We start from the raw sequence: 22,782 nt of genomic DNA, 5'->3' as shown, positions 1-22,782 counted from the left end.
AAACTTCTCATTTAGTCCCACATAATTACAAAAACATCTACATTATCCAAATCTCTACTCAATGTAAACTGCTTATATATGTACAAGTCTATTCAATCTATATATATCATTAGTTATAACACATCCCCTTATAAATCTTTCAATAACGATTTAATAACTTTTGAAACATGATCTTTATGAACAAAATGTTTTTCAACTTTATCATTTTGAATTTCCCATCCCCAATTTGATGCATATTGATCAAATAATGATTTATATTCATAATCTTCTGCATTATTCCATCTTTTACCTCTAATTTCAATTTCTACAATTGGGAATTTTGAACCAATTATAATAATTAATGGGAATCCCAACATTCTTGAATTTATCATTTTGGAACCAAATCCAACTTTATTCAAAGATCTTTTATCAAATGATATTGAAATATCATCATTTTTTAAAATTGAAACAACTTCATCAATATTTTCCCTAGTGGATTTTGGTGCTTCAATTAAAGAAACATCATATGGAGAAATTGATGATGGCCAAATTAAACCTTCTGAATCTCTTGTAACTGTGGCAATTGCTGCAACTATACGACTTATACCAATACCATAACATCCCATTTCAAATAATTGTTGTTTATTATCTTGATTTGTGAATTTTGCATTTAATGGATTTGAATAACGAGTACCTAAATAAAAAGTATGACCAACTTCAATTGCATTCATTGATTCTAAAAAACCTGATTCACAATCTCCACAAATTTCTCCAGTTTTAGATTCAACAATGGATAAATCTGTTAATGTGGAAAAATTATTTTTTTGAAATTTTGAAATTGGGAAATCTGGTAAATTTGTTTGATGATTAATTCTTGGATCCATAATTCTTATAAATTTTTTTAAAACTAAAATATCTTCATCTTCTTCTTCTTCACCTTTAAATTGTTTATAAATTTCTTCAAATGATAAATTTAATGTTGATAAATCTAAATCATCAATCTCGTCTTTTATAAAATTTGGCATAAATTTCCTATCTTTAGGGAAATATGCACAAATTAAAGTATCTTTATTTTCATTCAACATATAACGAACATCAGCTTCTTTTGCAGGTGGAGTATCTTCATTAGGATAACTAATTGTTAATTCTGAATTACTAACTCTTTCACATTCAGAACATTTATGTAACACATCTTCACCAGATTCATGAATATAATGCCATTCTTTTGATAAAGAACCACCAATATCACCAGAATCGGCATTTGCTGATAAGAATGGAATTTTTAAATCTTTGAAAATTTTTAAATATGTATTATTTAAATTTTCATACATCTCCATTGCTTCCTCTGCGGATTTATCAAATGAATAAGCATCTTTCATTAAAAATTCTCGACCTCTTAATAATCCACCTCTTGGTCTTTTTTCATATCTATATTTCCTAGAAATTTGATAAGTTAAAATTGGTAAATTTTTATAATTAATTTGAGAATTTTTTAAAATATTTGTAATTTCCTCTTCATGAGTTGGTGTTAGACAAAAATTTTCCCTGGTTTTATCAAAATCATCATTACCACTACCAATTTTTAATTTAAATAATTCTGTATTATTCCATCTACCAGTTTTTTCCCAAAGTTCTTTCCCACTTAAGCTACTTAAACTAAATTCTTCACCTCCAACTTCATCCATCCGTTTCCTTATTATTCCTTCAACTTTATGTAAAACTTTTAATCCTAATGGTAACCAATGTATTAAACCTGTAGATGGTTGATTTATATAACCTAAATCTTGTAATAATTGATGTGTTGAAATATCTTTACCTATGGTTTTAGATGTGAAAACATGTTGATTTGCTATATTTGAATTGAACCGTATGTTCCATTTAGGTACTTTAGATCTCCTTAATAATGACATTTTCAAATGAGCTTAATGGAAACTCCATACTAATATCTCAAAACATGTAATCAATTGTTGATGTTATAGATTTTTGATTTTCTAATTATATGAACAATTGACACTTGAGAATTTGACATGAATTTATTACTGATTATGTAATATATTAACTAATTTGTCAATATTAAAATTAATATTAAAGCATTGATTTTGTTAGTAAGTAATACTAGACAAATATAATAGTATTATCTAGAAAAACCAAAGATTGTTGAGCAGTAGAGAAAACTTCTTTTTATTGAGATTTTTTTTAGAAATTATTTGTAATTTTTGAATTTATCCACGCTGTAAATTTTAATTTTATTTTAAAATTAAACATAATTAAATTCACCAAATTTTTTTTCACCTAATTCTACCAAATTAAACAGACAAAAAGAATATTAAGGTAATTTCATCAATTAAATCACTTTTATTTGACTTTATTTACTTACAAAAATGTATTTTTAAAATAATTTACAATTAGTAACTGATATGTTGCCCTTAACAATAAAATCATTATAAGCTCTTAATAGAACAATACATTACCATGAATAGATTATCATAGATTTACTTTATCATAAAGAGCCAATATGATAGCTATAATTGATCATGTCTAAATACTTTCAAAGGATATGACAATAATGATTAATCATATGCTCATTAACAGTATTAAATTTAGCGCTGTATTATGCTATGATAATCATTGAACTGATCTAAAATTTACGTTTCTGTGTTTTTGTGTTTCTGTGTTTCTGTAAACCATCAATCAAAAAGAATTAATTACAAAATCAAAATTAGCCGCTAACTTTTGAAATCATTGATATAAATTCGTATTAAAATCTCCTTTTGAATTTAATTTGTTCGCTTTAGTATTTTTCCTTCTTAAAGTAAGTTTTTGGAATTATGCTTCTTTTTGGTGGGCCTAAGTTATGTACTCCTTTTTCTTTAAGATTTGTTATACTTAGTAGGTGATTCATAATTTTTTACTTTACCATTGATATTCAGCTATTAGTGATTTAATTTTGACTTTAAGTCTATATTATTTAAATATAGTTGTGTACATGAATTTGATTTAATATTATGCTACATGCTATGTTGACTGATTTTGATTTTAACCGTATCAAATTAGTTATAGTTATGTATAATACGTTGTTTAAACGTTTGAATTGTAGATTATAATTAATCTCTTATACTATTACTGACCCTATTAGCTCTCCTAGTAAGATATCTTTAGTTAATATGACTTTGTTTTTCCACTGTGTGTATTGAATTATGCTCCCGGTGTTATTATTGAAATCTTCACCAAGTCCAAATTTAATTATCACAGATCTGAACAACAACAATCAACAATTTTTAGGCTTTGATACAGAAGTAAATGTATGCCTTTTTATGACATCAATTGTGTATTACTACATGGTATCACTTCACTATGTAATTGTACTAAATCTGGGGCAAATTAAGGTAGCTATTTTGCTCATAGCAATCAAGATCAAGCAACAATAGAGTTTGACACAATTCATATATAAAGGTCAATTTTTGACCTTAGTTTTCAATATACAATTAATTACAATCAACAATCAACACAATATATAACACCAAAATGTTTAGAACAATTTTAACAAATCAATTAAGAACTCCAATCACAAGAACTTCAATTCGTTCAATTTCTTCAACACAACAAAGAAATTCAATAATTGATAGTGCTAAAAAGACACTTAATGACTTGAATCATAAAGTTGGTAAAGCTGCAGCAAATACTTTGGAAGCTGCAGAAGATGTATCACCAAAGGAAACATTGAATCAAGTTAATAAGAAAGTTGGTAAAGCCGCTGCAAATACAATGGAAGCTGTTGAAGATATAGATCCAAAAGATGCGTTAAACAAGGCAAATAAAAAAGCTGGTGAAGTTGCCTCTGAAGGTTTAAATAAAGCTGAAAAGGCAAAAGATACAATCAAGGAAAACGCTCAAGAAAAAATTCATAATGAAGAAGGTGTTGCTCAAGATTTGAAAACTGATGCTGCAAATACTTCATATAACGATGTTAAAGAAGGTGTTAAGAAGACTGCAAAAGATGTTAAAAAATCAGTTAAGAATGATGATCAAGTTCAAGGTGCTGTTAATGAAGGTAAAGAAACTTTAGATCGTGCTGCAAAGAATGCTAATGAATTAAAGAAAGATGCAGCTGAAAAAGTCAGTGAAAAAGCAGAACAATATAAATAATTAAACATTTAACACATCTTTATGAAGCATATAATATTGAAATTCAAATACATAACTTACAATTGAAATCTTTATTTGTAGATTAAAAAATTGATTTTTGATTAACGTTAGCTAAATGTCATATAATATATATAGTAATATTCATAAAAATCATTTAAATAAACAATTCATATCTCATAATAATAAAGCAAAAAAGAAAAGCACCAGGCTTTTTTTCATTTTGAATATAAATCATTAAATATAGTACCTAATGGAGGTAATTTTGGTTCAATTTTTAATTCTTCTTCTTCCACATCTGAACTACTACTTTCTCTTTTCAATCTTTCACGATCATTTGATAATACATGACCTGATAATCCCATAATTGGTGAAGCTGATCCAGATATTGAAGCTGTTTGGAAATTTGCTTCTTTAAGAAAAGAATTTGATCTTGTTCTTGGATTTGTAAGGAAAGAATTTGATCTTGTTTTAGATTTATATTCTTGATTTATTGTTATTAAATTTGTTATTGAATTTTTTCTTAAATTATAACGATCTGTTGATTGTGTATATGGTGTTATATATGAAAATGATTTTGATCTAAGAGAATCTTGAAACATTAAAAATTGATTTGTTGAAGTTGTTGAATTTGATCTTGATAATGAAGTTTGTGAAGATGATGAATAAGATCTTGTAAATGCTGATTTATGTTGTGGTGACATATGTGAAGAATGTACTGGGGTATGTATTGGATTTGGATGACTATGTCTTGTTGTTGTAGAACTTGATCTTTTAATTTTTGGAGTTGATATGATCTTAGAGGAAGGTTTTTCTCGTTCTAATTCTCCAATACGACTTATGATTTCACCTTCAGATCTTAAAGGTAATAATATAGATAGTTCTGCAAAACTTAAAGATCTTGACCTTCTTGATTGTAATAGTTCATCTTCATCCATTGTCCAATCAGCTTGTTCAATAAGTACACTTGAATTTTTTTCATCATCTGAATCTAAGTCTTGATAATGTGTGGAGTTCAATGGATCAACTATTGAATCTTTGAATTTTCTTTGTTCAGAAACGTTGTTATTCTTGTTGTGTTCAATATTAAATGACCATTTATAACCTGGTACATCATCGGCATTGGTTTTCGATACCAAGTTTGAGCTTGATGAACTTGATAACGAAGTTGATATTGGAGTGGAAGATTTTCTCTCTTTTGCTTTTGAAGAGAATTTTGAAACTAAAGGAACTTGATCTTTTGAAGAACTTGAACTTGAACTTGAAGTTATAGTTGTTGAAGTTTGCGGAGGTGAAGCAGAATTCGATGAAGATTCTTGAGTCTTAGTGTTAGGAGTATCTGCACCCGAGGTAGGTGTAGGGCTATTTGTAGTCTTTAATGAACCAGATCTAAGTCTTCTCCATCTAAATTGACAAGCATTTGGAGTTCTATGAGCAAAATGTGAAGCTATTTCTTTCCAACCCAATTTTTGTTGTTCTTTCAAATGACGTAGTAATAAATCATCTTGAGGATCCCATGAAGAAGGCGTTCTTGAGAACACTTTTGTAAGTTTTGTATCTGGTGACGATTCTGACATGGTTATTGGATTTCTATCTTATATTTTATTCATGAAGTTTATGTATAAGTTTAGAAGGTTTTGGTAGAAAGATGAGTTTTGGTGTTTTTTTCAGCGTTTTTCGAAACCGGAGGATATCGATGAGATGAGATGAGATGACAAATGATCCATAACAGATGGGGCGTTTTACAAGGGAAAAAGAGAGAAAATAGGTACAATGGATGTGCTTATAGTGTTTAGCGTAATGTGTTTCCTATATAAAAGTACTCTTAATGAAAGGTGTTTACTACTTGGTTATCGAGTTATTCCTTTGGTTCCTGAATTGTGGATGCAGATTCTCGATCAATTGATAGCGCGATGAACTTGAACTAGATATAACACGTTGAAGAGAAATAAGACTGGATTTGTTGTGAAAACAGTATCATATTTGAAGTCTACACTTAATTCTGATCTGGTAACGTTAATTCAGGCAGTGATATCACGCTATAGAATACATAGAGTCCTGTACCGTCTCAAATCATCAGCTCATCGCAGATAACAGCCACGAATCTACATAGACGCACTAAAATAACACCAAATTTTCGTATCTTCGTGAGCTAAACAAGAGCAACAGGAACAACCGAATCAATATACAAGCAGCTGAAGAGCAGATATATAGTGTTAACTGAACCAGTGGATCACCAACAATACCACTTTCGTCTTTGTCTTAGTTTCAAAATCATCTGTCTTTGTTCCATTTTTGTCTTTTGACTCTTAAAAAAGCGTTTTATTCTTCCTGATTCCACGGTACACGCACACAATTGTTGATAATAAATATCACGTGATTAGGCATCACTATAACCAGTTATTTAATTAAATTAAGTACATGATTTTGATCATATTGGTATTTGTTCTGGATGATAAGAGTAAGTTACTAGTGCTTGTTGGACTAATCCACTTTCCAATGTTCTTCATCTTGATCACCAAATAACTCAAATGCATAAACAACTAAAGTTGTAAACATATTAATCCAATTCCAAAATTGCCATGGGTGAACAATAATTTTTTCATCAATTCCACCAGTTGAATTAGATCCAATTCCATAATCTACCCACCATCCCCATATACACATTTCTTGATCTAATTCATTAGAATATTGCATCATTAAATGAGTATAAACTGCAATTATAATACATGGACTAAATAAATATATTAATCTCATGGATTTTGTTGATGGTGCTGGATTTTTCAAAGCTGGTATTATTCTTGTTGCTGAATAAAATACTGCAATTCTATAAGCTAAATTTATTAAAATTGATGGTGTAATTGTCTTTGATGTAACAATTAAAAATTCAATAATTGTTTGAAAAGAATTTGGAACATTTAATGTTAAAATTGTGAAAAATTGCGTAATTGAATCATTCTTTATAATAATTTTGGGTAAATTTGAAATTTCTTGTTTAATTTGATTTGTTGCACTTGAAATCAAAAATCCAATTTCTCTTGATGCTAAATTTGATAACTCTGGGAATGTTTCATAGATACATCTAACAATATATCCAAAAAGTAATGAGCTTTCAATTGTAGACCCTTTATTACTTATTATTCCATAAAGTCCTAAACCTGAACAAAAAGTTAAAATTGCACCAATTAACGAAGCTGAAATTATACCAATTTCAATTGGAGATGAATAAATTCTATAAAGGAAATATAATGAAGTTGTAATAACACCACCTGAATTCAATAAACTAATAATGACCCAACTTTCACTTTTATTTGATTTTAACCATCTAAATGTTTGTCCAATACTTTGGATAGCTAATATAGTACAAAGACCTTCTAATAATGTAAATAATGGAGTTGAATTTAAAATAAATAATTTCCAAGGTTTCAAAACAAATTTATAAAAAATTAAGTGTTCATTTTTTAAAATTTCATCACTTGAATTATTAAATATTGATAAAAATAAAGTTAATAAACTTGGTATTAATAAATGTTGAAAATAATAAATTGAACTTAAGACAATATTTTTTTTGAAAAAAACACTAAAACTTGTCAAGATCCAATAAATATTAAATAATGTAACTGTGAATGAAAGTCCACAATAAATCCCACCAATTTGGAAAGAAATTGGTACAGTTAAAATAATTAAAATCATATAAAATGTAGTTAAGATGGCACGTATTGTTGCTTTTATAGGTATTGAATTAGTTTGTTTATTATTACCATTGTGATTCCCATCTTTAGCCTTAGAAGAGGCATGTTGATTATTTTCCGTCATTGATAAAATTTCATCAACTATTTGTATCTTTGAAAGTAAATGTATTAATGATTTTTTTCTTTTCGTGGTTCAATAAATTATTGTGAATATTAATATACCCTTAAATTCCAAAATATAATCAGTAACAGACCACCGCCAATAACTGAAATGACAACCTCTATGAAATAAAACTTTCTTGATGATCAAAATTCTTCTTGATACCTTTTAATGAATGTGCTTGTGACAGTTAAATCTTTGTTTATTGTTGTTCCCAATTAAGAATTTTGTTCCTGAATTTCATAGATTTAAAATGCAATTTGTTTTAATTGAAATTGTTTTTCCTGAAATTTGTCAAATTACCCAAATTGGTAATTATCCAAATCGGGAAAACATCTATAACTGGCACTATGAAGAATGGCAGATTTTTAATTTTTTTTTATTGTTTTATAATAACGATGACGATTTAACTTGTTATATTTTCATTTATATTGTTTTGATTCTTGGTGAACAGAACTATGAGTGATGAATGCTCCACACAGAATGATTACGATGGGAGGAATGGGCTTAGGATTTTATCCATCTTCATTATGCTAATTTCATCAGGATTGGGTACTTTTTTCCCATTATTATCATCAAGATATTCCTCAGTTAATTTACCAAATTGGTGTTGGTTTTTCGCTAAATTCTTTGGTTCTGGTGTTATTGTTGCAACTGGGTTTATTCATTTATTACAACCTGCTTCAGAAGCTTTAACTGATGAATGTTTAACTGGTGTTATTTCTGAATATCCTTGGGCTTTTGGTATTTGTTTGATGTCATTATTCTTATTGTTTTTAACAGAGATCATTGCTCATCATTATATCGATATTGCAGCTGGAAATCACAAACATGGAGATCAAACACATAGTCATAATCACGGTCATGGTCATGGTCATGGAAATTCAGATCCAACACCGGGAAGTTCAAGAGATGAATTTAGTGATGAAAATGAAAATTATGAAATGGAACATTTTATACAGGATTCCAACTCAAAAGTTGATGAAACAATAAAAAGTATAAGATTAGATAATGATGATATAGAGTCAAATTATTCTTCTAATGACACGACAAATTCAAACTATTTGAATCAGATTCTTTCAGTCTTCATCTTAGAGTTTGGTGTTATTTTCCATTCAATATTCGTTGGTCTTTCATTATCAGTATCAGGTGAAGAATTCATTACATTATTTATTGTCTTAACATTCCATCAAATGTTTGAAGGTTTAGGTTTAGGGACTCGTATAGCTGAAGTTAAATGGGATAAAAGTCGAAGATCAACACCATGGTATTTAGCATTAGGTTTTACTTTTGCAACACCAATAGCAATAGCCGTAGGGCTTGGAGTTAGAAAATCATTCAACCCAGGAAGTCGTACTGCATTAATAACGAATGGTGTCTTTGACTCAATATCTGCAGGGATTTTAATCTATACGGGTATTGTTGAATTAATGGCACATGAGTTTCTATTTTCTAATCAATTTAAAGGTGAAGGTGGTTTGCAGAAAATGTTGTGTGCTTATGGAGTTATGTGTATTGGTGCTGGACTAATGTCTTTATTGGGGAAATGGGTATAAGATCTTTTCCAATTCATACTAAAGCTTATATGTATATAGACTATTATGATTTATGACTAACTTTGATAATAACTTAAATTCACCAATTAGTAGTTTAAAACCGCTCGATGTTAACGGCTGAAAGATGAAACTTATGAATCATGATGATCTTATAATTGTTGGGGCACTGCGCTAAATCCAGTATATCCGAATTGACTTAACGAGAGTAATTTAATATATTAACATATTCATTGATTACCGTTTGAGCTGGAGCCTGGATACAAGCGCAGTTATCGGTGTACACTGAATGACTCTTAATTGTTTTTGACTTGATCTGATCAACGCGTCGAAAGCTGACTCCTGAGTCACACACGATGGAAATTGATTACGCGCGAAGCTGTATATGTCTCGATCGAGATATCGGTACGATGAATTGCTCTAGAAGTAGTTTTCGGTATAGCAGCTATAAGCTCAAAACATGGCAAGTTGTGTATAAACTGGTAAGAATTAAATGCCATGCGCATTCTGGAAATCAATTAGACGAACCCTACATTTATCCCTATCTCTTCCCTTTGCTTATCACCATTTTGAAAATTCTCCAGGTCTGATCTTCACCGATGCTTGTTATCAAATTACCCTTTTGGGAATCCCAACATAGGGCTACCTCGGTGCTCACTGCTGCTTAAATAGGGAACTAAAGTTAGTTTCAACTTTCGAGCACTGGGGTTTAACCAATGAAAGAAGTATTAAATACTAAATATAACCAATTGTGCACCTTTAAAACCTCAAATAGTGTCATTTTCCAGCAAAGTTGCTTTGTTTATGACGTTGAAAGTGACACAATTTGTTGCCAACCCTTCGGAATTACTAGATGTTTCTTCGGAATTATAAACGGCGGTGAAAAATTTATTCTCGAAAAGAAATTAAACTTTTTGGCCCATATTTAAAAGGATAGGCCTTCGCTGTTTAAACAAAGTTTCTATAAAATAATTGCTAGGCACGAATTAGTTAATTAAGCGGATTCAAGGGGTTTAATGACAAATAGTTCGACAATGTCAGACTCAACTACCAACACACAACCTTTACAAAAGGAACATTCAAATGAATCGTCAATATCACAAGCTGAAGTTCCACAACAATTAAATCAAAATGATATCGAAGCTCAAAAAGTTGAAAATGATGGTTATGGTGATGAATTATCAAGAACAGAATCAAATAACACTGAAGCTAGTAGACAATTATCAAGAGCTTTAACTGGTGCTGATGATATTCAAGAACAATTATCCAAACAAAAAACTCCACTACCCCCAATGGGTCTTAATAAAGAAATCCCAACAGATTATCCAGATCGTGAACCTTATACCGTCAGTTATAATGGTCCTGATGATCCATTACATCCTCATAATTGGCCATTAAAGAAAAAAATAATGACTTGTGCTATCATTGGTTATTGTACAGGTTGTGTTGCTTGGGGTTCATCAATTTTTTCATCTGCTACATTAGTTGTTTCTGCTAAATATAATGTTGGTTTAACTGTTTCTACATTAGGTACTTCACTTTTCGTTTTAGGGTTTGCATTAGGTCCAGTTGTTTATGGTCCATTAAGTGAATTATACGGTAGAAGAAGTGTCATGTTGATTTCATTATTAGGTTTTACACTTTTTCAATTTGCCGTTGCAACAGCTGAAAATCTACAAACTATATTGATTTGTAGAGCTTTTGGTGGTATGATTGGTGCTGCTCCTTTAGTTGTCGTTCCTGCTTCATTTGCTGATTTATTTGGTCCTCAATCAAGAGGTAAAGCTATTACTATTTTCTCAATGACTGTTTTCTGTCTACCAATTATTGCACCAGTTGCTGGTTCTTTTATTGTTAATAGTTATTTAGGCTGGAGATGGACTGAATATATTACTGGTATTATGATCGCGGCTGGTTTAGTTGTTGCTTGTGTGTTTTATGAAGAAACTCATCATCCAGTTATTTTAAGTTACAAAGCTAGAGAATTGAAAAATAGAACTGGTAATTGGTTAATTCATGCTCCTCATGATGAATTTCAATTATCAATTAAAGATATTGTTGAAAAAAACATTAATAGACCATTGAAAATGTTAATTACAGAACCAATCCTTTTATTAATTTCATTATATAATGCATTTATTTATGGTATTCTATACTTGTTATTATCTGCTTATCCAATCATTTTTGCTGAAGGTTATAGAATGAAAGGTGGTGTTGCAGAATTACCATATTTAGGTGTTGCAATTGGTATGGTTACAGGTGGTTGTTTCTGTTATTTAATGGAAGGTAAATATTTAAAAGCCATGGCTAATAATGGTGGTAAACCAGTTCCAGAAGCAAGATTATTCCCAATGTTTGGTGGTGCTATTGCTTTCCCAGTTGGTATCTTTTGGTTAACATGGACTGGTAATTATCATGAAAAAGTTCATTGGATGGCACCAACTGCTTCAGGTGTTTTCACAGGTTTTGGTTTAATTACAATTTTCAATGCATCAATTAATTATTTAATTGATTCTTATTTAATTTTTGCTGCATCTGCCTTAGCTGCTAATGCATTTTTAAGAGCTGCATTTGCTTGTGCTTTCCCATTGTTTGCAACTCAAATGTTCCATAATTTAGGTACTAATTGGGCTGGTCTTTTATTAGCTTGTGTTGGTTTTGCTTTATTACCAGTTCCTTTCTTATTCTATAGATTTGGTAAAAGAATAAGAGGTAAATCAAAATTTGCTTTTGTTTTATCATAGATTTCATCATACCCTTAAAAAAGTATACTAGAGATCAAGTATACTCATTTTTTTGTCATATAATATTAATATAATTATATTTATAATTTTCATCCGATAGCATATCTTTTAATAAATAATACATTTCACAGATTTATTTCATCTACTGTAGTATAAAAGTATTAAATTTTAATGATAGAAGGCCAATTGTTACAAATTTTCGCGGTCGCACTTTATATGGGGAAATTTTCCTATACATTATGCTTCTTGTTTAAACAACTCATATTAAATGAGCTTCAAAAGAACTCAACAAGAAAATGATCCAAATAAACAGATAACTGAAGTTTGACTGAATATATAAGTGATGTTTCAACAAAATGGCTTTCTTTTATTCATACGTTCTTCTTGTATGGAAAGGAAAAACAGTGAATAAGTAATATCAAGAATGAAACATAATTTTATTACAAAGTTGAATACTATTATCAAACGCTCCAAAAAGATACCCCATTATGAGAGGCAGCCAATTGAGCTTATTGACAATACATCAGCTGAATGTACAACTAGAGCTGCCACAATAACAGGTTCGAGCTCAAGCTCAGACGAAAAATCTTTAGCTAATGATGAAGATTATAGTGAAAACTTATCTTCTGATGATGCTGCATCCATGTTTGTTCAAAATAATGATTTAGTGGATGATTCAAGAGAAGCTTCTGAAACCACTATTGATGCTGAAAATTCAGATGAAGCTGCTTCGATGTACGTTCATAACCCATCTACAACAATTATTGCAGGACATGGTGATCTTGTTAGAATTGATAATGAACCGGAAGTTTATATTTATGAGTCTTATTCAGCTGGCGGAAATGATAATGGTGATGTTCAAAGTGTCACAGATGCTTCATTACAGAAATCGGATTCTTATGAAAGTATTGGTTTAATAATATCTTCAAAGTATGATAAAGAAGGAAAAACAGAAAAAATTGAATATAGAGATAAATATGAATATCAACAATGTTATTTAAAATTTGGTGTTGTTACAGATGAAGAAAGGGAAAAATATAGAGAACGAGTTCAAATTGCAAATGTAAACTATCAAAAAGAATTTAACATTAAAAATTTTCAACCATCTTATGATCCATTGAGTAAAAAGTTAGCTATCTGAATAATTGAACTAATCTTCTACTGTGCAAAGAGCTGCATAGTATAATACTAGATGTTCTACAATGGAATAAATGGACAAAATAATACCTTTTTTCGATATTATGTTGCATAGTTTTGACACTTTTGCATATAGTAATTGTGTATATTTACCGCTGAATTAAACTAAAGAGCTCAAAACACGTTCAAAAAGACCGAGAAAATTAATCTATTGAAGAACAGATAATATGAAATAAGTAGAAAGCGTTAGTAAAGAATGGGTTTTTTGTTTACCAGATCTTTTATAAGTTCCAAACTTTTCAATAGTTTCATTCTGTTTATTTATTTCGTTTCATTACACTTCAGAGACGTATCACGTACATAATCATCATTCACAGTATACTGAAAATTAAATCTACACAATCAATAATGATTTCACGAAGTAATTCAACAATCAAAAATTCAACTATTGGATCTTCAAGTCCTGATCGATATAATAATCCAAATTATAGAAGGAAAAGATCAGTACCTGTTAATCCAAATCATGAATACATTTTGAAAGATCTAAAAGATGTTATCGAGAATTTGAAGCATAAATTACAAAAATAAAAGTTTAAGCTGGTTTATGGTAATGAAACTTTAGTAATAGATAGTTTGTTTGGTTGCTTGCTTGGTGCTGGATAAGCTGCTCGATCGCTTGGTTTTCATAAAATACATATCATCACATAATTATAATAACATCAATTTTTTTGTATATCCTTGTTTATATACATAACCAAAAAATAGTCATAACACAAATCTCAAAATATATTCAACAATTTAAGCTTATAAAGCTTTTTTAGCAGCATCAGCTGGAGAAACTCTGTTTTGGTTGTTAAATCTTTGTCTTGATGGAGGAGCTCTGATTCTTCTATCAGTTCTTGATCTAACTCTAACAATTCTGGCATGAATAGCACAAGAAACACAGTAGTGTAATTTGTTGTATAATTTTGGTAAAGCGTATTCAGAGTAGACAGAAGCTTCACTTAAATCTCTGACAGCAGCAGCTTCAACAATGTTTCTGATGGTAACTCTTTTGATAGCTTTATCTTTTGGAACACATTTTGAACAGTTAATACATCTAACTGGTTTGACGTGACCTCTACCTTTCTTGTTTCTACCGTTGGAAGCTCTCTTTTTTGGCATCTAATATTTGTTAGTATTCCTTGTTCTATTATTTGTGGTTTTAAACTGGTGACTTTATATTGAAATCCATATCCATATCTTCAACTTTTCAACATTTTTTTTCCCATATATAATTCAATAATATTCAAATGATCTATAGGACTCTTTCAATCTCTCTACATTATTCTTTTTGCTTTTCTTTAATAATTCTCTTGTCTCTTGTTGTCCATGGGTTCAATGAAAAGTTCCACCAATGTATCATTAATACATACTTTGAACTATAATTTGTTATACTGATTTGAATAAGAACTAGTTGTTAAATGAAAGAGTGAAAAATTGTTTTTTATTTGGACAATTAGAAGCTTACACACAGCAAAATAAAAATTCGCGACACTGACAATTCTTTACGTGCACGAATTCCGGGTGACTTTTCGCTTGGTAGTTGGGAGGATTACGTAATGATTGTGTATTTTATATTGCGTGGTCGCGAAACTAAAGTTTTGTTGGTGTGTGGATGCATCGACTCAAGTCATTTGCATCACAGTCACAGTATTTTCTCGATTGGGTAAGAAATATATGGTGTCGGGGTGTGTAAATTTCGGGGAATGAATCAATTAAATGCTTTGACTGGGATTCGAATGGGTGTCATTCTGGTCAATAGAACGTGCTTTTATATATTATTTCCCTTTTGGGTAGTCAACCTTATATCCAATTAGAAAGCACACTATTAAATTTTGTTTTTCATAAAATTTGTTCGAAAATCAGATGGTAAAAATAAAGTGATATAGTACAAATTGATATCAAAACATAGCACATCTAGTGACATTTCATAGACTGCATATTCATATCGTATGTTACAAAGTGGACTAAGAGGGTCTTGAGTATGGTCCACTATACATTGAATAGTGAGAAAACTGGTTTGTTCCTGTTTTATAACCATATTGAGAGCCCGAGATTTGAAATATTAAAGATTTATACTAACCACATCATCATATAGACAATGTTTGCTCTACGTTCTCGTTTATCAACCATCACAAGATTCCAATCACCAATCCGTTCATTCTCTTCATCAAGATTGATCTTACAATCTGCTAAACCAGTTAAAACTGCTTCAAATTTAGCTGAAGTTGATGGTAAAGAAACTTTAATTGGTCCTGGTGCTAAAGAAGGTACTTTCCCAACTGATTTAGAACAAGCTACAGGTTTAGAAAGATTAGAATTGTTAGGTAAATTAGAAGGTATTGAAGTTTTCGATACTAAACCATTAGATAGTTCAAGAAGAGGTACCATGGCTGATCCAATTTTAGTTGAAAGTTACGATGATTACCGTTATGTTGGTTGTACTGGTTCTCCAGCTGATTCTCATGTTATTGAATGGTTAAAACCAACTGTTGAATCAGTTGCTAGATGTTGGGAATGTGGTTCAGTTTATAAATTAAAACCAGTTGGTGTTCCTCATGATGATCATCATTAATCTACATAACCATTTAACGAATTTTAAATTATTAAAAGGAAAACACTAAAACAAATTTATAAACGGAGTATATTCATGATTCATTTACAAAGCTACATAAAAATAAAAAAAACACCATAAAAACATAAAAACATTCACAAAACTTATACAACATTTGTCACAATATTAACAATAATTTTGATGAACTTAAGAAAATTTCATATTTACATTTTTGAACTTAAAACTATAAAACCAAAATATTCATCTGCACAATTTATTCAATTATTATTATTATATTTTTATTATATCATATTATATATTATTCATTATTACCAACAGTTTTATTTTAAAAGATTTATATGTTATTTTTTTTTAGTATTCATTCATAAAGTTAACCAAAAAATAAAATTCAATTAATAAATCATCTATAACCTTTCATCATATTATATAACTTAGGAGGTATTCAGAGATTTGTTTTTTAATATATTTATATGAAAATTTTGATTTTAAAAGTGTAGTTTTATGTTAATATTCAGAAAGCACTTTATGTATATCGATGCTGTGCGTACCATTTGTTTTTCAATAAAGACGTTTTCTCGACAAGTTTGAAATAACCGGATAAATCAATTCAACCCAGTTCGATTTAAAAGGATACAAATCGATTTGGAAATTTCATTTTATGATGTCTAAACCAAAAGTATTATTCATTGGTGATCTTGATGAATCATTACCACAATTTCACCAATTTAAAGAAAATTATGAACCATTGGTAAGTATTTTCCACGAGAACTCCACACTTAAACAGCATTCAACAATAGAACAGTAGTTAACAGATAGGTCTTAGCATTATAAATTAACCACTAAAGAACAATTAATTCAAGATATTGATTCAAAATTTCAATCAATTCAAGGTATTTATTCAGGATGGGCTGGGTTTGTACCAATCGGTGGATTAACAAATGATATAATTCAACATTTTCCTTCATCTCTAAAAGTTATTGTATCATGTGCAGTTGGTTATGATGCATATGATACTGAAGCTTTGAAATCTAAAAATATTCAATTTTTTAATACACCAAGCTTAGGAGCAGATCATGTTGCAGATTTAGTATTATGGCATGTTTTGGAAAGTTTTAGAAGATTTAGTAGTTTCCAGAAAGAAACTCAAAATTTACCACATACTGTTAAAGTTCGTTCAGATTTACAAAGTCATGGATATGATCAAAAACATGGGAAGCTAGGCACTGAACAAACTCAATGGGAAAGGGAAAGTTATCCATTTGGTCATATTTTGGGTGGTCAAGTTATTGAAGGTCCAAGTGGGAGAAATGTTGGATTAGTTGGATTTGGTAATATTGGTCAGAAAATTGGTAAAAGATTAAATGCATTAGGTATGAAGATTTCATATCATACAAGAAATGAATTATCAAGTGATGATGTTGATAAATTGGGATTTGGTGTTCAATTTTATAAAAAAATTGATGATTTAGTTTCACAAAATGATGTTGTTATAATTTGTTGTCCTGGTAATAAATCAACATTAAACTTATTAAATAAAGATATTTTGGACAAGGCTAAACCAAATTCAAAATTCATTAACGTTGGTAGAGGATTTATCATTGATGAGGATCATTTGATAACCAAATTAGAAAAAGGTGAGATTGGATTTATTGGACTAGATGTATTCACAGGCGAACCAGTTATAAACCCTAGGTTGCTCAACAGACCAGACGTTTCATTGACACCACATATTGGAAGCTCAACAAAAGATGTGTTTGATAACACTGCTATCTTTAGTTTACAAAACATTGTTGATTCCTTACAAGGGAAAGAAGGAAGATCAAGAATTGTGTGAAGAACAATATCACAACAAACAAACAATTTAAGCACGATCCAATGAATCTTTGTGTATTATATTTAGAGAATGATTATACGTACTATGTATATCAGTATATGACACATGAACTGTTCCTAACTCCTTTAGTTCAGGATACGCGTAATTTATATTATTTGTATGGCTGAATTCAGACTCAAAAGAGGCATTCCGGATGTAAGCAGAAATGAAATCTTGGTGTAGTTGAAGCCGTTGCTGGAGTTGATGGAGGTGAAGAAGATGAAGAACAACAACAAAAACGAAAACATGTCTCAACAAGAAATATTCAATGAGATCACAAATAAAATGAGAACCCATTATATAACACACAATTGTATAACCAAGAACACCCACACTTTTCTAGTAAAAGTAAAAGTTTAAATCCAAGTTTCCCCAGATTTTCGGATTCCTATAGTATAAACAATCCCGAAAACCGCCTACATTTTTAAAACGTATAAGGAAATCCCGGGTTAAGTACGTAACTAAAACTTCCATTCATACTAAAATTAATTAGCGTGAATTAGTTCAAGAGTTATGTTTACAATTGCTATAGAATATCTTAGGTGTATAAATAGCCCCCATGTTCCTTGGTTCCCTCAAGGGGGATTTATAGACTATCTTTGATTCAATCAATATAGATACTAGAAAGAAAACAAAAACAACATGACAATTAACGTTGGAATTAATGGATTTGGTCGTATTGGGAGACTAGTCCTTAGAAATGCTTTACAAAGACAAGATATAAACATAATTGCCATAAACAACCCCTCCACAGATGCTGAATACGCTGCTTATTTATTTAAATACGATTCAACTCATGGGAAATATCAAGGTGAAGTTGAATATGATGAAGATAATTTAATAATTGATGATCATAAGATCAAGCTTTTCAGAGAAACTGATCCAATAAATATTCCATGGGAAGAATTAGGCGTTGAATATGTCATTGAATCAACTGGTGTTTTCAAAGAATTAGATTCAGCTCAAAAACATATCATTGCTGGTGCTAAGAAAGTTATAATAACTGCACCTTCCAAAACTGCACCAATGTATGTTGTTGGTGTTAATGAAGATAAATACAAACCTGAAGAAACCATTATATCAAATGCTTCATGTACAACAAATTGTCTTGCCCCATTAGTTAAAGTCATTCAAGATAATTTTGGTATTGAAGATGCATTGATGACTACAGTTCATTCTGCAACTGCTTCACAAAAATTAGTTGATGGTACTTCAAGAAAAGATTGGAGAGGTGGTCGTTCTGCACCAGGTAATATCATTCCATCATCAACAGGAGCTGCTAAGGCTGTTGCTGCAGTTATACCTGAATTAAAGGGTAAAATTACAGGTATTTCATTAAGAGTTCCAACCATAAACATTTCCATCGTGGATTTGACAGTTCGTTTAACCAAGACAACATCTTATCAAGAAATTAAAGATACTATCAAATCATATTCAAAAGGACCATTAAAGGGTATCTTGGGCTATACAGATGAATTTGTCGTTAGTTCTGATTTCACAAGTGATTCAAGATCAAGTATATTTGATGCGAAAGCTGGTCTAGAATTAAATGGAAATTTCTTCAAACTTTTGGCTTGGTATGATAATGAATATGGATATAGTTCAAGAGTTGTTGATTTATTAGAGCATGTTGCCCATGTTAGTGCTGAATAGATACTTTTAACTTAAGATATTAGGTATAATATATAGTTGGCTAATAAATATTCGATATGATTAATATGTTGGACCTTTATATTATCACTTATTGATTTTGTAGATTACAATCGGCTTGAATAGTAGGATATTTGTAAGTGTCCAGTGGTGACTGCTGAATTGACCAGTTTGTTTAGTTACAATTAAGCGTATGATCACCTACATATTGCAATGTTCCATGCATATGGACAAGAAGAGGTAGTAGAGTCTGATGCAATAATAAAACAACATCAAATCCACACGGGAAAGACCACAATTAATCTTCAATCGTGGGATTACTTAAACAGAACCACAAATTACCAATGATCTACTATCCTTCTTCCTTAAGTATCTATATAAGCTCCTTCATCTATTAGAGTATGAAGTTTCCCGCGAATTTCTTTATATGCTGTCTCAAATTCAAAGTAAAGTAAACATTGAACAACTTACCAATACGGATCTTGACGGCTTCTCCTCATCATCATCAACGATATCTTCGCAAAAAAGTCAATAGTCTAGGTGACTCCAAGGATTGAATAGGGTACACGGTTTAGTATCATGTCTTCTGCAAAAAGATCGTCGAATGATTTATCAAAGATCTCACGAGATTCAAACAAAGTATCATCATGTATCGCTTGTCGAATGCGTAAGAGAAAATGTGGACAACAAAGACCAATTTGCGCTCAGTGTGATGAGATTAAGATCCCATGGAGCTTATGCTCCTATAGTAAGACAAGTTTAAAAGCAGATGGACCTAAAGAGACCTTGGCCCAGCTTAAGAAGTCAAATGAAGCGTTGAAAAAGGAATTGAAGGCGCTTAGCTCTAAATTAGATGGCGATGATGTGGGTAAACAACAGTCACAAATTGGTGATTTGCATAAGAACCAGTTGTTTACAACGGTAAAGGAAACTCCAGATTGTATGATTCATTCTGGATCCACTTCATGGAAAACATTGACTTCAACAGATACTTTATTTAATGCTATCGTCCATCAATTTCATTTAATATTGAAAACTGAAAGAATGAATTATTCCGAAAAGCAAGATAGAAATAGCTCAAATGGACAAAATGGAATTCATGAAATTGAAAACTTGATTGAAAAATTTCCATTCACAAAGAAAGGTTCACAAATCGTTGGTTCGCATAGAGATTATTTAAAAATTATTCATCAAGTTTTAAAAAACATTGAATCAATTTTACCAAACATTGAAACTATAACTCAATTCATGGACATATACAAAAACTACAATATAAATAGTAGTGGGGTTTTATCAGCTGATTATGAAACATTATCCCAAGAACTGAAGAATTTCCTAATTGAATCCAAGACAAACTCAGGTTACTATAAAATTAATATCAAATTACCAACAGATTTCTACAAAATTTCACCATTCATGTTATTTATATCCACAATCTCATTCATGGCATTTTGTAGGAACCAATCAGAATCCACAACAAGAACAAATATAGATTTCACGCAGCTTTTAGAGTATCAAGATGCTTTATATATCCTGGTTCATGACTATCTTGAAGCTAAAAATGATCTTCGTTATATATACTCAGTTGAAGGTTATCAAGCAACATTAATATCACATTGGATGAGACAATATATCAATATACCTTCAAGCAGTCAACAAAATCAATCAGGTCCTCAGACTACTGTTTTCTTGAGAAAGGCAATAGCGTTGGGGAATAGTTTGAATTTAAATAAAGATATTGACGTTTATTATGCACATAAAACAAAAGTGCAAAGGGATAAATTGAAAACATTATGGCATTCAGTGGAACTATTTGATATTTTACATTCATTTGAATATGGAATTCCACCAAAAATTAAAAATGAGATTCCCGATTATAGTGATGATCAAAAAACAATCTATTCAGAAACCCCTAAAGTGTTGAATAAAGTCTTTAATCTTTATACTGAAATAGAAATGATGGATGATACTTACGTTTTCATTAAAATTGTTGAATATGGGATAATCAAACCCTTAAAATTGTTGTTAACTGATACCTTCAATCCATTGATGGAAGACATAAATAATTTAAGATCCATTGATTTCAATGACTTGTCAAATGCACCAGTGTTTTATGATTTGGTTCAAGCAATTGGTCTAAGATCATTAGTTTATTCAATTATCCAAACTTTTTATCATATTTGCTTCAAAAGATTAGAAATTATACAAGATGATCAATCAGAAATATCTAAAGTAATAACAATCAAAACATGGAAATATTCATTATTATTATACAAACTTAGAAAAGAACTATACTTTGCATATAATAGATTATTTCATCATGAGAATAAGATATATTATGATCCTGTTTGTACATTATCAATGGTCATTATTCCATATATAAGAGTGGCTCTTAGAAGATCAATGATCTTTGTATACGGTAGATTTTTGAATGAATTAAAAGAAGAAGATCTTGTCATGTTTGTGGATAATTTCTTTTTTGATCAATCTTCATTGGGGAAATATGACGATGAAGTTTTCAAGGTTTTTGAAATTAAATCGGATTTTAGGGAGGATAGATATACACTTGAAGATTATGGTGACTTGATAATTGATGATGATTATTCCCAGTTGTTGGAAAAATTCAATAAACTTTTTGACTGGAATTTTCTCGTTTATACAGTGGGTAAACTAACTCAGTTTTTCATGAATGAAGATGATGATTCAGAATTTGGATTCATTTCATATAGTTATATTCATTTCATTGGTTTGAAAATGATTAAATTCTTCTTGCGTTATTATCTGGCAACATCATTGATAGGATCAGGTCGTACAGTTACTACAAGAAACACGTCAAATCAATTACAAAAGACTAAAATATTCAATGATTGTTATAATAGAAGAAGCTCAGACTTTAAGTTCAAGACATTTTTCCTGGATTGTTATGAAAACAATGATGATGATGATCATAAACTTGATCAATTATTCAAAAGTTTAGATTTACCAATTACAGGAGATTCCAAATTTTTTTATTCCTGGTTTGAATAGAATAGAATAAAAGTCAATGTTATATAATATTATGTTCGAATAAACGTATCATATCATAGTATTTGTGATGTAAAGCCAGCCAATTACTCTCTTGCAATCTTTTCGACTCTAGTCTATCGATCCACAGCTTTAAATGTATGAAACAATAATCAGCTCCTGTTAAGTCTTTATCTTTTTTAGACAGCGCTCTCTGCCCAGCCACAGGCT

General features: G+C 30.2%; 12 protein-coding genes across 12 annotated transcripts; 8 read left to right on the top strand and 4 right to left on the bottom strand.

The window, feature by feature from the left end:
• Window positions 1–128: 128 nt before the first annotated feature.
• Window positions 129–1,889, bottom strand: AIM10 (putative proline--tRNA ligase AIM10; the record flags this gene model as incomplete). Its single annotated transcript, XM_011278374.1, has 1 exon — window positions 129–1,889. The coding sequence occupies one exon, from the start codon at window positions 1,887–1,889 to the stop codon at window positions 129–131; it is 1,761 nt and encodes a 586-aa protein (XP_011276676.1).
• A 1,615-nt stretch (window positions 1,890–3,504) lies between these two features.
• Window positions 3,505–4,125, top strand: BN7_965 (Laminin-like protein epi-1; the record flags this gene model as incomplete). The annotated part of the gene is made up of 1 exon (XM_011278373.1): window positions 3,505–4,125. One exon carries the CDS (start codon window positions 3,505–3,507, stop codon window positions 4,123–4,125), a length of 621 nt encoding a protein of 206 aa, XP_011276675.1.
• Window positions 4,126–4,340: 215 nt separating this feature from the next.
• On the bottom strand, window positions 4,341–5,699 carry BN7_964 (SANT/Myb-like DNA-binding domain-containing protein; the record flags this gene model as incomplete). Its single annotated transcript, XM_011278372.1, has 1 exon — window positions 4,341–5,699. The coding sequence occupies one exon, from the start codon at window positions 5,697–5,699 to the stop codon at window positions 4,341–4,343; it is 1,359 nt and encodes a 452-aa protein (XP_011276674.1).
• Window positions 5,700–6,606: 907 nt separating this feature from the next.
• Window positions 6,607–7,938, bottom strand: ICE2 (Ice2p; the record flags this gene model as incomplete). Its single annotated transcript, XM_011278371.1, has 1 exon — window positions 6,607–7,938. One exon carries the CDS (start codon window positions 7,936–7,938, stop codon window positions 6,607–6,609), a length of 1,332 nt encoding a protein of 443 aa, XP_011276673.1.
• A 494-nt stretch (window positions 7,939–8,432) lies between these two features.
• BN7_962 (Zinc-regulated transporter) lies at window positions 8,433–9,530 on the top strand (the record flags this gene model as incomplete). Its single annotated transcript, XM_011278370.1, has 1 exon — window positions 8,433–9,530. One exon carries the CDS (start codon window positions 8,433–8,435, stop codon window positions 9,528–9,530), a length of 1,098 nt encoding a protein of 365 aa, XP_011276672.1.
• Window positions 9,531–10,561: 1,031 nt separating this feature from the next.
• Window positions 10,562–12,271, top strand: TPO1 (polyamine transporter TPO1; the record flags this gene model as incomplete). Its single annotated transcript, XM_011278369.1, has 1 exon — window positions 10,562–12,271. The coding sequence occupies one exon, from the start codon at window positions 10,562–10,564 to the stop codon at window positions 12,269–12,271; it is 1,710 nt and encodes a 569-aa protein (XP_011276671.1).
• Window positions 12,272–12,695: 424 nt separating this feature from the next.
• On the top strand, window positions 12,696–13,412 carry BN7_960 (uncharacterized protein; the record flags this gene model as incomplete). Its single annotated transcript, XM_011278368.1, has 1 exon — window positions 12,696–13,412. One exon carries the CDS (start codon window positions 12,696–12,698, stop codon window positions 13,410–13,412), a length of 717 nt encoding a protein of 238 aa, XP_011276670.1.
• An 800-nt stretch (window positions 13,413–14,212) lies between these two features.
• On the bottom strand, window positions 14,213–14,572 carry RPS26A (40S ribosomal protein eS26; the record flags this gene model as incomplete). The annotated part of the gene is made up of 1 exon (XM_011278367.1): window positions 14,213–14,572. One exon carries the CDS (start codon window positions 14,570–14,572, stop codon window positions 14,213–14,215), a length of 360 nt encoding a protein of 119 aa, XP_011276669.1.
• A 979-nt stretch (window positions 14,573–15,551) lies between these two features.
• Window positions 15,552–16,025, top strand: COX4 (cytochrome c oxidase subunit IV; the record flags this gene model as incomplete). Its single annotated transcript, XM_011278366.1, has 1 exon — window positions 15,552–16,025. The coding sequence occupies one exon, from the start codon at window positions 15,552–15,554 to the stop codon at window positions 16,023–16,025; it is 474 nt and encodes a 157-aa protein (XP_011276668.1).
• Window positions 16,026–16,683: 658 nt separating this feature from the next.
• On the top strand, window positions 16,684–17,859 carry BN7_957 (Glyoxylate reductase; the record flags this gene model as incomplete). Its single annotated transcript, XM_011278365.1, has 2 exons — window positions 16,684–16,777; window positions 17,018–17,859. The coding sequence occupies 2 exons, from the start codon at window positions 16,684–16,686 to the stop codon at window positions 17,857–17,859; spliced, it is 936 nt and encodes a 311-aa protein (XP_011276667.1).
• A 681-nt stretch (window positions 17,860–18,540) lies between these two features.
• Window positions 18,541–19,551, top strand: GAP1 (type I glyceraldehyde-3-phosphate dehydrogenase; the record flags this gene model as incomplete). The annotated part of the gene is made up of 1 exon (XM_011278364.1): window positions 18,541–19,551. The coding sequence occupies one exon, from the start codon at window positions 18,541–18,543 to the stop codon at window positions 19,549–19,551; it is 1,011 nt and encodes a 336-aa protein (XP_011276666.1).
• A 576-nt stretch (window positions 19,552–20,127) lies between these two features.
• BN7_955 (Zn(II)2Cys6 transcription factor domain-containing protein) lies at window positions 20,128–22,575 on the top strand (the record flags this gene model as incomplete). The annotated part of the gene is made up of 1 exon (XM_011278363.1): window positions 20,128–22,575. The coding sequence occupies one exon, from the start codon at window positions 20,128–20,130 to the stop codon at window positions 22,573–22,575; it is 2,448 nt and encodes an 815-aa protein (XP_011276665.1).
• Between the last annotated feature and the right edge of the window lie 207 nt (window positions 22,576–22,782).

The sequence above is a fragment of the Wickerhamomyces ciferrii genome, contig 00020 (assembly GCF_000313485.1).
Source record: "Wickerhamomyces ciferrii WGS project CAIF00000000 data, strain NRRL Y-1031 F-60-10, contig 00020, whole genome shotgun sequence".
Taxonomy (NCBI): domain Eukaryota; kingdom Fungi; phylum Ascomycota; class Saccharomycetes; order Phaffomycetales; family Wickerhamomycetaceae; genus Hansenula; species Hansenula ciferrii.
The sequence above is the reverse complement of the archived record's forward strand: the minus strand, read 5'-3'. Positions and strand labels throughout refer to the sequence as shown.